Raw genomic sequence first — 13,004 nt, 5'->3', positions numbered from 1 at the left:
TCTCATGTGGTTTAGAAATATGTAAAATATAATATAAAACTATAAATTAAGAAAAATAAAGAGCACAAGTGGAAAGTACCGTATTTATGGCATATAAGATGCGATGCTCAACCCTAGCCTCCTCCTTATCATGGGGGACTTTAACTATGGCGACATCGACTGGAGAAACGAGTTTACCCCAAATGACTTGAATAACCCTGCTACTCTTTTTGTAAAAACTCTGGAGATAATTTTCTGTTCCAACATGTTAGAGACCCCATACATACAGAGGGGAGCAAACACCCAAGCCACTAGACCTCATCATAACAAACGAGGAGGGTATGGTGGCCAAACTGGAACACCTTGCCCCAGTTGGAACCAGTCATTCAGATTTAACTGTTACCTTGTTCAAGATTAGGCCAGGCTAAGGTGTAAATATTACAAGGGAAATTACAACGGGATGAGGGAAGAGATGAGGGGTATCAACTGGCTGACTCATTAAGGCACAAGAGACACTACGCTGAATATCATAACTAGTAAAGTGACCCATTTGATCGATAAATATATACCCAAGACTAAACCCAGTGCTTCTAGGAATACGAGGGGATCCCTACACATGAACCATGCGGCGGTCGACAAAGTTACGTAAGAAGAAAACCCAGAAATTCAAGACGTGGGTTGGGTCAAACGATGAGCAGGACAGGAGGATGTATGCAAGAGCCAGAAACTAAGCAAAGATAGAGTGTAGAAGGGCTGAAAAGGAGTTCCAGAGGCTGGATGCAAGCGAGGTCAAATCAAACCCAAAGGAGTTTTACCGCTATGCAAAGTCGAAATTAAAAACACGAGTAGGAGTATCAGACCTGAGGCTTGAAGATGGTAGTTACGCAGATTCTGACCAGGATAAGGCGGAGGCATTGAAGGGGGATGCGATTAACCTTCCTGCTTTTGAGGACAGACGGTTTGACACAGCACTGACCGACATTGTGTTCACAGAAGAGGGTATTAAAAATAAACTGTCAAAGCTAAAGGTCCATAAGAGTCCCAGCCCGGACATAGTGCATCCCAGAGTGCTAACAGTTGTGCAACGAGCGTCCGATCTTCAAGAAGGGCGGTCGTCACTCCACGAACAACTATAGACCGGTGAGCCTGACCAGCATAATATGTAAAGTACTTGAGAGTATTATCAGAGATGCCGTGATGGAACATCTACTACGTAACAACCTTGTAAAGGATTGCCAACACGGTTTTATGCCGGGGCGCTCCTGCTTAACACAATTGCTCATGGTATTGGATATTTGGACCCATATCCTGGAACAGGGTGGTAATATCGACAATAAATACCTAGATTTTGCCAAGGCTTTCGACAGTGTACCCCCACGAAAGGCTGAAAATCAAACTGGAAGGGTACGGAATTCGGGGAAATGTCGTAGCGTGGATAGAAGACTTTCTACATGACCGCAAGCAGTGTGTGGTGATTAATGACGCGAAATCATCGTCCGTACCTGTCAGAAGCGGGGTACCACAGGGCAGTGTATTGGGCCTGCTGTTGTTTGTTTGTTTCATAAAAGACATGCCTGACGCTGTACACTCCCCCATACAAATGTTTGCCGATGACGCCAAGTTATTTCGGGAAATCAAGAACGATGCGGACTGTGATGAACTGCAAACGGATCTCTGTGAACTCCAAGAATGGTTGAAGAAATGGCTGCTGAGATTCAATGTAATGAAATGTAAGAGGCTGCACCTGGGGCGTACCAACGGTAAGGAGGCGGATCATATGCCCCAACGGGATGAAGAAAGTGCACTATTTGAGACTGAATGTGAGAAGGACCTAGGTGTGTATGTTGACAATGAGCTGAAGTTCTCGGGCCATTGCGAGAAGAAGGTAAATCAGGCAAATAAATTATTGGGTCTTATAAGAAGGTCGTTCAGATATCTAGACGGTCCGTCCCTCGTAATGATCTTCAAGAGTGAAGTGCTTGCCCATGTGGAGTACTGTCACCCCGTCTGGTCCCCGAGATATGCTGTCAGTTGGTTGAAAATGTTCAAAGGAGGGCCACCAGACTGGTGCCTGCACTTCGGCACCTCAACTACCCTGAGAGATTGGAGCGCCTGAACTTGCCTAGCTTATACTACAGACGGGCAAGGGGCGACCTAATTGAGGTGTACAAGCATCTCAAGGGGCACTACTCAGTCGAGTGTCTTTACTTGGAGCTGGCGGACGCTCGCCCCACACGGGGTCACAGCTCAAGATTAAAGAAGCTGCAGATGCAGAAAACTGTGAGGGCAAACTTTTTTGGAGTGAGAATTGTGAACACTTGGAACAATCTACGAGAAAGTGTTGTGTCGGCATTGAGTGTGAGCTCTTTCAAGACCAGACTTGACCAACACTGGAACAGGTTCAGGTACATTCAGGAGCCGGTGCATGCCCAGTACTTGCCAACAGTGCGTAATAAAGACGTAACCGATTGCCCAAGCGGCTAACAATCCAATCAGTGGTAAAGAGGATAAAAAAATAAATAAAATAAAATAAAGGGCATCACTTGCATGGATTTCTGATGCATGGATGTGTACCAGTATGATATACCCAGGCAAAATGAGACCCTAATTTAACACCTACGCCCCGGGCTAGGGTGCTGCTGGCCCTAGCCCTCACACAAGGTAAATCAAGAAATATCAAATTTTCCAAAAATAATTTTCAACTTTTTTAAATGATAAAACAATCAAAAAGAAGTAAGAAAAACTATATAGAGACTCTCTAGAAACTTCCCTGGGGCTGCAGTGGCGAAAGAGATAAGGGGACAGTGTTGTTTTGACGGCAGGCGCTCGTGGTCACTACGCACTTAGCGGCCATTTTCAGAATTTTTTTTTCTGGAAAATGCGCTTGATTTTCATCCTCGGAAATTGGTTCGCAAACCCCGAATGGAGAGAGTTTTCCCGGCCCGATTTCATTTCTGGCTATTGGAGAGTTCTGGGGATCGGGGATTCTGGGTAATGAGGAGATTACTACTTGTTTTGCTTTTTTCTGTTTGTTATATACAGTTATGTCAAATTTAATTTAATTTTAATTTATCAGGATTTATTTATTTTTTATTTTTTTTTTTTTGAGGGGGGATTTATTATGAAATTGCTTTAAGCATTTTTTGGGGAGGGTGTATGTACTGTATGTGTAGAGATCCTGGATGGTTCTCTTCATGAAAAGTTTTTTATTACAACTCCATATGAAAGTTTAGGACACCCATAATTACACAATAAATAATCATAAATGTTACCTCCAAGAAGGTAATTTTGTGATTAAATACTATCTGGTTATCCAAATTTTTGTAATGAGTATGAAATAATTTTTGTTATGGACTGAAGTTCTAGCTTACCAGAGTAACTAAAAAGATTTGTTATCTAGAATATGAATGTGTAGAAAGAAAAAACTTCATAGGTCCAACTGGATAAGGATAGTGAACAAATCCATGTCTAAGTTGTGTGTAAATTTGTTTTGATGATATTTATAAATGTCTCACAACTTACTGAATAGCTCTGCAGAGTTCATGTGCTTTTTTGCTAACTTCAGATGTGCACTTTTTCTCACATGTGTTGTTATTTAAGGCCCATGACTGAGCCAACTCAGTGTAGCTCATTGCCATTGCCCCATTAGGTTTTCTTTTATCATCGCTGGGGTCTCCTGAGTAGAAACCACACAGGCCATCTACCTTACGGATCAGATCCGAGTAAACCTGTGGATAAGTGGATAGTTAAACAAGCACAGTATTTACATTATTACCCCTAAAATATAAATACAGTACAGTAGTCTACTAACAATATACAGTACAGTATTCTACTAACAATATACAGTACAGTACAGTATTCTAATAGTATACAGTACAGTACAGTATTCTAACAGTATACAGTATAATACAGTATTCTAATAGTATACAGTACAGTATTCTACTAACAGTATAGATTACAATATTCTACTAACAGTGTACTGCACACATCATTGTCATTCCTAAAAACCCACTTTAATTCATATTACGCTACATAACATTCAAATCCACCGCGCTTGTAGAATCTCAGGAGAGACGTGATTTTCCCATCCGTTTTACACTCAGGATCACTCCCAGTAAGTCCCGCCTTCAAACACCGTTGTCACTACGTTTATTCCACTCTCTACTGGCAAATGCAATCTTGAATTAGTCTGTGTAAATCAACTTTAGTAATTCGCCAGACCTTTGTCAACTGAGGGTCATCCTTGAATGAGTAACAGTTAGATTGCATGTAATTTCTGTCATTGCGTGAGTAGCAATCGCTGGCAACTCAGGGGTATATAAACCAGTGCGAGGCGGGAGGAATAAACCTCTCGTATCACCTTTCACCTTCGTTTTCAGGTATGTTCTGTGTTTATAACCATTCAGTTTGATTCAGTCTATTGTAGTGAATATCAGTGTTCATCAGTGTCCATGCTTTAACAGTGGAATTGTCATTCACCTAGTGTAAGAAGTAATATAACGTACATATCTGACGGGGCGAAACTGAAGATTTGTTTGTGACCCACCATGCTTCCCCGAAAAACCTCCCGTATCACCTTTCACCTTCATTCTCAGATCGAGGGTGGGCTTAATTGAAACCCACCAGTCGCTCGGAGCCGGTGGATACCCAGCAGTGGTCAATATAGGAGTGATGGCGCTGATTCGACATGATTAATCGGCTCCACTTTACCCCGTGGGACGAGGGCCCCAGACCCGCCTCGTGTCGGAGTGTAACCGACCACAACAGCAGTTGTTAGAGGCGCCAGTGCTATGCCTTGGAGTTATGGTCCACAGTGTGGTTGTATGTGTTTGTTGATAATTACCCCATGTTGGGTAGTGGACCCATGTAGGTGTTTGTATCAGTATTAACGTGTTGTTGTGAGTGCATCTCCTATGCCCTACCAACAGCTGTGAAGTACCATATGCCAGTTGGTCTTATAACTGGGTGTAATGAGAAGTACCTAGTAATGTGGGAGAAGTAAAGTAATCTGCAAGGAGTTGCCATGTAACTATGTATTGTGAGTAAGGACAAGGAACTGGTCCTGCTATGTAATGTAATGTGACCCCAGTAAGAGTGTGCACGGTAAGAGTGTAATATCTGGGTAATTGCTGTTGAGTAAACAAGAAAATAAGTAAATAAGAAATACTGAGTCTGCAATAAGCCCAGGAGTTGAGCCTGGTACTTTGATTTTATATTAATAAACTTGTTCTTTGAGTATTTTAGGAGTATTCATTTCTCCCACACTAGTTACCTTTATTTCCGTCCAAGTGACCCTGATATCAGAATTACACTACCCATGTGCCTAGACCACCGACATGCTACCAAAATGAACAGAAGTAGAAAGAATAATTGAAAGAACTAAGACATGTTGGTGTTTCACCCTTCTTTCCCCTTATCAATCTGGTCAATGAAAAACCTAACCCAATGCCTAGTCCACTGTGCACGCTACCTAACGAGTTACATACTGTCCAGAGGGGGTCTGGTGGCAGCGACCCTTAGAAATTAAGATTAGAGTTAAGTATTTCCCCTTAGAATTAGTGACCCCAGTCTGGCAGTATAACAGTATAGATTACAATAATCTACTAACAGTATACAGTACAGTACAGCATTCTACTAACAGTATACAGTACAGTACAGTATTCTACTAGCAGTATACAGTACAGTACAGTATTTTACTAACAGTACACAGTACAGTATTCTACTAACAGTATACAGTACAGTACAGTATTCTACTAACAGTAAGCAGTACAGTACAGTATTCTACTAACAGTATACAGTACAGTACAGTATTCTACTAACAGTATACAGCACAGTACAGTATTTTACTAACAGTATACAGTACAGTATTCTACTAACAGTATACAGTACAATATTCTACTAACAGTATACAGTACAGTACAGTACAGTATTCTACTAGCAGTACAGTACAGTATTCTACTAGCAGTACAGTACAGTATTCTACTAACAGTATACAGTACAGTACAGTACAGTATTCTACTAACAGTATACAGTACAGTACATTACAGTATTCTACCAACAGTAAGCAGTACAGTACAGTATTCTACTAACAGTATACAGTGCAGTACAGTATTCTACTAACAGTATACAGTACAGTACAGTATTCTACTACAGGTTGTACCTCTCTAGTCCGGCAACCTCGGGACCTGACCGGTGTCGGACCATGGAAATTCACCCTTTTCCTGGATAGATAGTGACTTGTGCTTATGCTTGGAAGCACTAGCACCACTTTCTTCGACACACTTCTTCAAAGTCCCAATCTGCTGTAGAAACTGTTCTGATCCTGCATTACTACTCGCTCCCTCCTGTGGCCCTGCTAATATGTCAGCATAACTCCTCTTAGCAACCACCTCCATTCTATCAGCTACTTCCTCAGTCTTAGCAAGGATCTCTTTCCCAACTTGCTCCAGTTTGGCAACCAGCAGGGCTCCAGCTTCATTAACAGTATACAGTACGGTACAGTTTTCTACTAACAGTATACAGTACAGTATCCTACTAACAGTATACAGTACAGCATTCTACTCACAGTATGCAGTACAGTATTCTACTAACAGTACACAGTAGAGTACAGTATTCTACTAACAGTATACAGTACACTATTCTATTAACAGTAAATATTGCAGTATTCTACTAACAGTATACAATGCAGTACAGTGCAGTATTTTACTGACATCATACAGTAAAATAAAGTATTCTACTAACAGTGTACAGTACAGTATTCTACTAACAGTATACAGTACAGTACAGTATTCTACTAACAGTATACAGTACAGTACAGTATTCTGACAGTATACAGTACAGTACAGTTTTCTACTAACAGTACAGTACAGTATTCTACTAACAGTATACAGTACAGTATTCTACTAACAGTATACAGTACAGTACATTATTCTAACAGTATACAGTACAGTTCAGTATTCTACTAACAGTATACAGTACAGCATTCATCTAACAGTATACAGTACAGTATTCTACTAACAGTACACAGTACAGTATTCTACTAACAATATACAGTACAGTATTCTACTAACAGTATACAGTACAGTACAGTATAGTATTCTACTAACAGTATACAGTACAGTACAGTATAGTATTCTACTAACAGTATACAGTACAGTTTTCTACTTACAGTATACATTACAGTATAGTATTCTACTAACAGTATACAGTACAGTGCAGTATTCTACTAACAGTATACAGTATTGTATTCTACTAACAGTATACAGTACAGTATAATATTCTACTAACAGTATACAGTACAGTTTTCTACTTACAGTATACATTACAGTACAGTACAGTATTCTACTAACAGTATACAGTACAGTACAGTATTCTACTAACAGTATACAGTATTGTATTCTACTAACAGTATACAGTACAGTACAGTACAGTATTCTACTAACAGTATACAGTACAGTACAGTATTCTACTAACAGTATACAGTATTGTATTCTACTAACAGTATACATTACAGTACAGTACAGTATTCTACTAACAGTATACAGTACAGTACAGTATTCTACTAACAGTATACAGTATTGTATTCTACTAACAGTATACAGTACAGTACAGTATTCTACTAACAGTATACAGTATTGTATTCTACTAACAGTATACAGTACAGTACAATATTCTACTAACAGTATACAGTACAGTTTTCTACTTACAGTATACATTACAGTACAGTACAGTATTCTACTAACAGTATACAGTAGAGTACAGTATTCTACTAACAGTATACAGTAAAGTACAGTATTCTACTAACAGTATACAGTAGAGTACAGTATTCTACTAACAGTATACAGTAGAGTACAGTATTCTACTAACAGTATACAGTACAGTACAGTATTCTACTAACAGTATACAGTACAGTACAGTATTCTACTAACAGTATACAGTACAGTACAGTATTCTACTAACAGTATACAGTACAGTACAGTATTCTACTAACAGTATACAGTACAGTACAGTATTCTACTAACAGTATACAGTACAGTACAGTATTCTACTAACAGTATACAGTACAGTACAGTATTCTACTAACAGTATACAGTACAGTTTTCTACTTACAGTATACATTACAGTACAGTACAGTATTCTACTACCAGTATACAGTACAGTACAGTCCCGTAAATTTCTCATACTCAAAATATAATTACGAGTCCGTAAACAGCCTGTGACTCTAGTGGTTACACTGTACATTAAGTTCTCTTGTCTGTCTTGTCTGAAGGTAGATGGCAGTGCATGAGCTAGTTGGCCAATCGTTGCTCAGTTAACAAAATCATCAACCAATCACAAGAGAAGGGGAAAAGAGCAGAGATCGGCGTACGTTATAGTTACTAAACGTACTTTAAGCGTCATTAGTGAAGACAAGTGATCGCGGACCCTTGTGAAAGTTTGAACGCTCGTCACAGCGTACAGCTAATGAGGGTGCGCCAAGTCCGTAGACTTGCATTGTTTACCATCGTAAATAAAATTGTTAATTAATGCCTCCCTAAAGAAACCATCGACATGGGACCAGGTTTGTTCCACTCTACGAATTTTTTTGCGATTTTTCCACCAAGTTTGATGAAAAACGATTGTGCCGTTTCGGCTGCCCAGAACAGACACACACACAGACAGTCAGACACACAGCTAGTCCTATAGTATATTAGATGCGAATTATATTTGAATTATACTTGAGGACAATGGTTAACCAATGACCAAAATAATCATATATATATATATATATATATATATATATATATATATATATATAGAGAGAGAGAGAGAGAGAGAGAGAGAGAGAGAGAGAGAGAGAGAGAGAGAGAGAGAGAGAGAGAGAGAGAGAGAGAGAGAGAGAGAGTTATACTTGAGGACAATGGTTAACCAATGACCAAAATAATCATATATATATATATATATATATATAGAGAGAGAGAGAGATGGTAAATTTGCATAACAGAGACATCACATTTTTTCTTACAAAAAGTATTTTTCATAGGTTTTTGGTTTAATACGATCATAAGTCAAGCTTTTTTTGCAGAAAAATTAGTGAAATGTGCCTTTCCTTAACATCACCTTACCTAACCTTTTACTTAACCTAATCTTTAGCGAATTTAACCTAACCTAACTTTACTTAACCTAACCTACCCGGTAATTTTTCTGGACTAACCCTCGGGCGAAATTGAGCGAAAACGAATATATGAACGCCGGATTTTCATTGTTTTTTTATAGTGGACACTGTTGTAGTTTGTGCAAATGTGTTAAAAAATGGATATTTCTCAAATTAACGAAGTTAACATTTCTTGGCCTGAAAAACAGACCTAACCAACCTCACCAAACAAACCCACCTAACCTTATCTAACTTCCTTACTGGAGGGGGCTCTACCCCCTCCCCTCCGGGGTATATTAAACAGGAAGAACTTGCTATGGTATGGTGATATCCGAGGCATTTTCTGTACGTGAATTGATACGGCCGCATCGGCTTTTTTACAGCCCGGGCAGCGGAGTGATTTATTGTGATGGCGGGAAACGTCAAGCGTTGAGGAAGTGATGAAAAAATTTCTCTCTGGTCTGAAAGCACAGGGATTCCCGCCGTGTGGACAGTCTCTATTTAAAGGAACAATGCCGTGGTCTTTGAACAATTGAAGAGTCTCGTTGTCTTTATCCCTAAATTGGCAAATTACCTCCATATAAGACAGGCGACAACCTTCACGCGTCATGCTGAAAATGAAACTGCCACGAGCCTGGGGAAAGGCGCTGTAGCACAGCTCAGCCTCATCACCGTGGGGAAGAGAAATTAGTGCGCGCCTAGGCGCCTAATTATATACAAAATAAGACATTTGCACAAGAAAAGATTGCCATATGAGAACTCACTGATGAAAATAAAGCAAGAAAATAGTTAGTCCTATATATTAACCTATATATTAACCACCTAACCTAACCTTTACCTAAACTAACCTTTACCGAACCTAACCTAACCTTAACATGCCTTACCTAACCTAAATGTAAAATGCATAAAGGTTACAATACACAATAGTGGCATCCTAAGTTACTTTTATATATCATCAACAGATTTATAGATATGTCGGAGAAATGTTTATAAAAAAGTTTGTTATCTCTGCAAATGTATTTTTTTAAATAAAGATTTTGAAATTTTTCTAGAGAACTTAATTGTTTGTCATGTGTGTTGCAGCTTTCTTAGGTTAGGTTAGGTTAGGTAAGGTAAGGTTAGGTTAGGTTAGGTTAGGTTAGGTTAGGTTAGGTTAGGTTAGGTTAGGTAAGGTAAGGTTAGGTTAGGTTAGGTTAGGTTAGGTTAGGTAAGGTTAGGTAAGGTTAGGGTAAGATACATTTCACTAATTTTGCAGCAAAAAAATAAAAACACTACTGAATGGATCGAATAAAAAACCTCTAAACATAATTATTTTTCTAAGTAAAAATATTGCTCTACCACTGTTAATTTTTACCCCATTTTTTTAATAGGTTTGATAAACTTAGATTGTGTTAGGTATTATTTAACTCTGAGTCATGGGTACTTCCTGGATACTTGGCAGACTAGCTTGTTATAACTTGGTCCTAGCAAAGGCGAAGTCTAGGTAAAAATGTTTACAAGACCTCGTATTTAGCTTTCATCACTGATGGACATCTACGTCTATACCACATTAATAAGGTCTATCTGCAAGCTTACTGAGTCATAAAAAAAATATTTGTACCATAAATGTGGACAATAAAAATCTTCTATTTTGGTACAAATTACTTGAATAGTTGTAAGAAGACAAAAGCTGCGTCTCTTCCATTCCGCGAGAAATAGAAACACTCAAGCCTCTTATTGTAAAAAAATTAACTAAAAAGACAAACTTTAATATCGTATTTTAGTATGTTAATGTACAAAACATTTTCTTCATTATTCTATGATAAAACAAGTCTAACAATCGTTATTACAAAATATATTATTAATTTTTCTTATGCAATCGGGAAATAGCGACTTACTATATCCGGGTTGAGCGTGTTACAGCCCCCTAAGGAGGTGCTGTAAGTTACTGTCTACATTACGGGCTCACTTACGGAGTCCGCTGCCAAATATTTGTTTTGATTATGCCGATCGGAGACTGTAAGTCCAGTTATGGGGTAAACAAAGAGGTACAGTCTGGTAAATGCTTTTGAGTATGCGGCCCCTGACTTTCTGCTTCATTTACACACAATTGCAGGGTTTCAATTGTTTCTCGTACTTTGACAACACAACAAACATACTGTATATCATTTGTCACTATTGATATATTTTGTAAATTTTTGCATTTATTTATGATCCTTTATTATTATTATTATTATTATTATTATTATTATTATTATTATTATTATTATTATTATTATTATTATTATTATTATTATCATGTTTTACTTTAATATTTTTTTTTAATTTTGTTATTAATTATTATTAATATTATAATTATTATATTTTCGCTCCCAGGCCCTGATGTGGGTCATTGACCTGTGCCCTGGTGGGCTAATCTCATAAAAAGGAAAGAAAAAAGTGACCTTATGAGGCCTTATCAAATCCGTTATTGACTGCACATGATATTTTTTGTGCTTCATGAGCTAGTTCACTATAAACATGAAATAAATTTAAAGTTTTTCAATCCTATAACTATTTCAGCTGAAACTAATGTGCAGGCTTTAATTCAGTTGTTGTCACCAATGTTAAGTTCTCAAAGGAATAAATATCTACCTCTTGAAAAATGATGAGGATGACGTTCATAAGACATACAGTAGATAATGTAATGAATGGACTCTAGATATTTAGCAGTTAAACCTATCTCTTCAGTTAGTATTGATTATACCTAATAAATAGCTGAACAATGTGTAGCAAAGAAAAGGCAATTTTAAAGACAGAAGGATAGATTATACAGTTGGAGGAAAACATTAAAGTGTTATCCTCTATACCCTGGAATTGATAGAACACTAAATTAAGTACAAAGATAAGTGCTCAACTTACAACAATATTGATGTCTGTCTCCACATTCCACCTAATCTCGAATTTGTATATAGTTGACTTAAACATGATGGTATCATTGCCAACTGAATATATTTTGAAGGCGTTGGTGGAATTCCCAATTCGCTGAGCCTTTGGAATATAGAGGAAATATTTATTGACTATGAGGGCTTGTTGGTTCTGAACATTTAATGGAATTTCATGTACAAGAATAAAGGTAAATGAAATTGAACTCAGAAATAAAATTTTGCAATCTAGAAACATAATTTTTTACTCTTTTTTTTTTACTTATTAAAATGTTGCATTGTAATTCAATAAGTAGAATGAGATAACTTACCTGAGTAACTGTATAGATACTATCCTTCCAGATAACATGACGGTCTCGTTGTAATATCAGCTGCACGCTATTTTGTGTGATAGTCACATAACGACCACACGTTTCTTTCCCTGTACAGTTGTGATGCACTGCAAAAAGTGTAAATAAAAGCAATTCTAATTCAAGCTTTTAATCATTAATGTAAAACTTGGAGTTTTAAATAAGACTCAACTCAAAGGACACATGAAAAATACTCATTGTCAACCAAAAAGTAAGTGAAGCTTTAGCTGTGTGATGTGCTGAAACAAGGAAAAGAAAATGACCAATTATCTAAAGTGAAACATGTTACTACAAATATCTCATCTATCAAGTAAATTTTACATGGTAATCCACCTTGTTTGTCTGCTATGTATTGTCTGACTAAACACTTCATCAAACACTGTTATATTCTCGGACTAAACATTTCATCAAACACTGTTATATTCTCTGACTAAACATTTCATTAAACACTGTTATATTCTCGGACTAAACATTTCATCAAACACTGTTATATTCTCTGACTAAACACTTCATCAAACACTGTTATATTCTCTGACTAAACACTTCATTAAACACTGTTATATTCTATGACTAAACACTTCATCAAACACTGTTATATTCTCGGACTAAACATTTCATCAAACACTGTTATATTCTCTG

General features: G+C 37.6%; 1 protein-coding gene across 1 annotated transcript in view; it reads right to left on the bottom strand.

Annotated features, from left to right (window-relative positions):
* The window catches only part of LOC121859372 (hemocytin-like), a gene marked incomplete at its 5' end in the record, with an annotated part of 457,920 nt that overhangs the window by 78,613 nt on the left and 366,303 nt on the right, over nucleotides 1–13,004 (bottom strand). The window contains 3 exon segments of the mRNA XM_042356148.1: nucleotides 3,502–3,707; nucleotides 11,993–12,121; nucleotides 12,327–12,454. Coding sequence (XP_042212082.1) covers nucleotides 3,502–3,707; nucleotides 11,993–12,121; nucleotides 12,327–12,454 — 463 coding nt within the window.

This window comes from Homarus americanus, unplaced genomic scaffold (genome assembly GCF_018991925.1).
Source record: "Homarus americanus isolate GMGI-L3 unplaced genomic scaffold, GMGI_Hamer_2.0 scaffold7626, whole genome shotgun sequence".
NCBI classification, from domain to species: Eukaryota; Metazoa; Arthropoda; class Malacostraca; order Decapoda; family Nephropidae; genus Homarus; species Homarus americanus.
The sequence above is the reverse complement of the archived record's forward strand: the minus strand, read 5'-3'. Positions and strand labels throughout refer to the sequence as shown.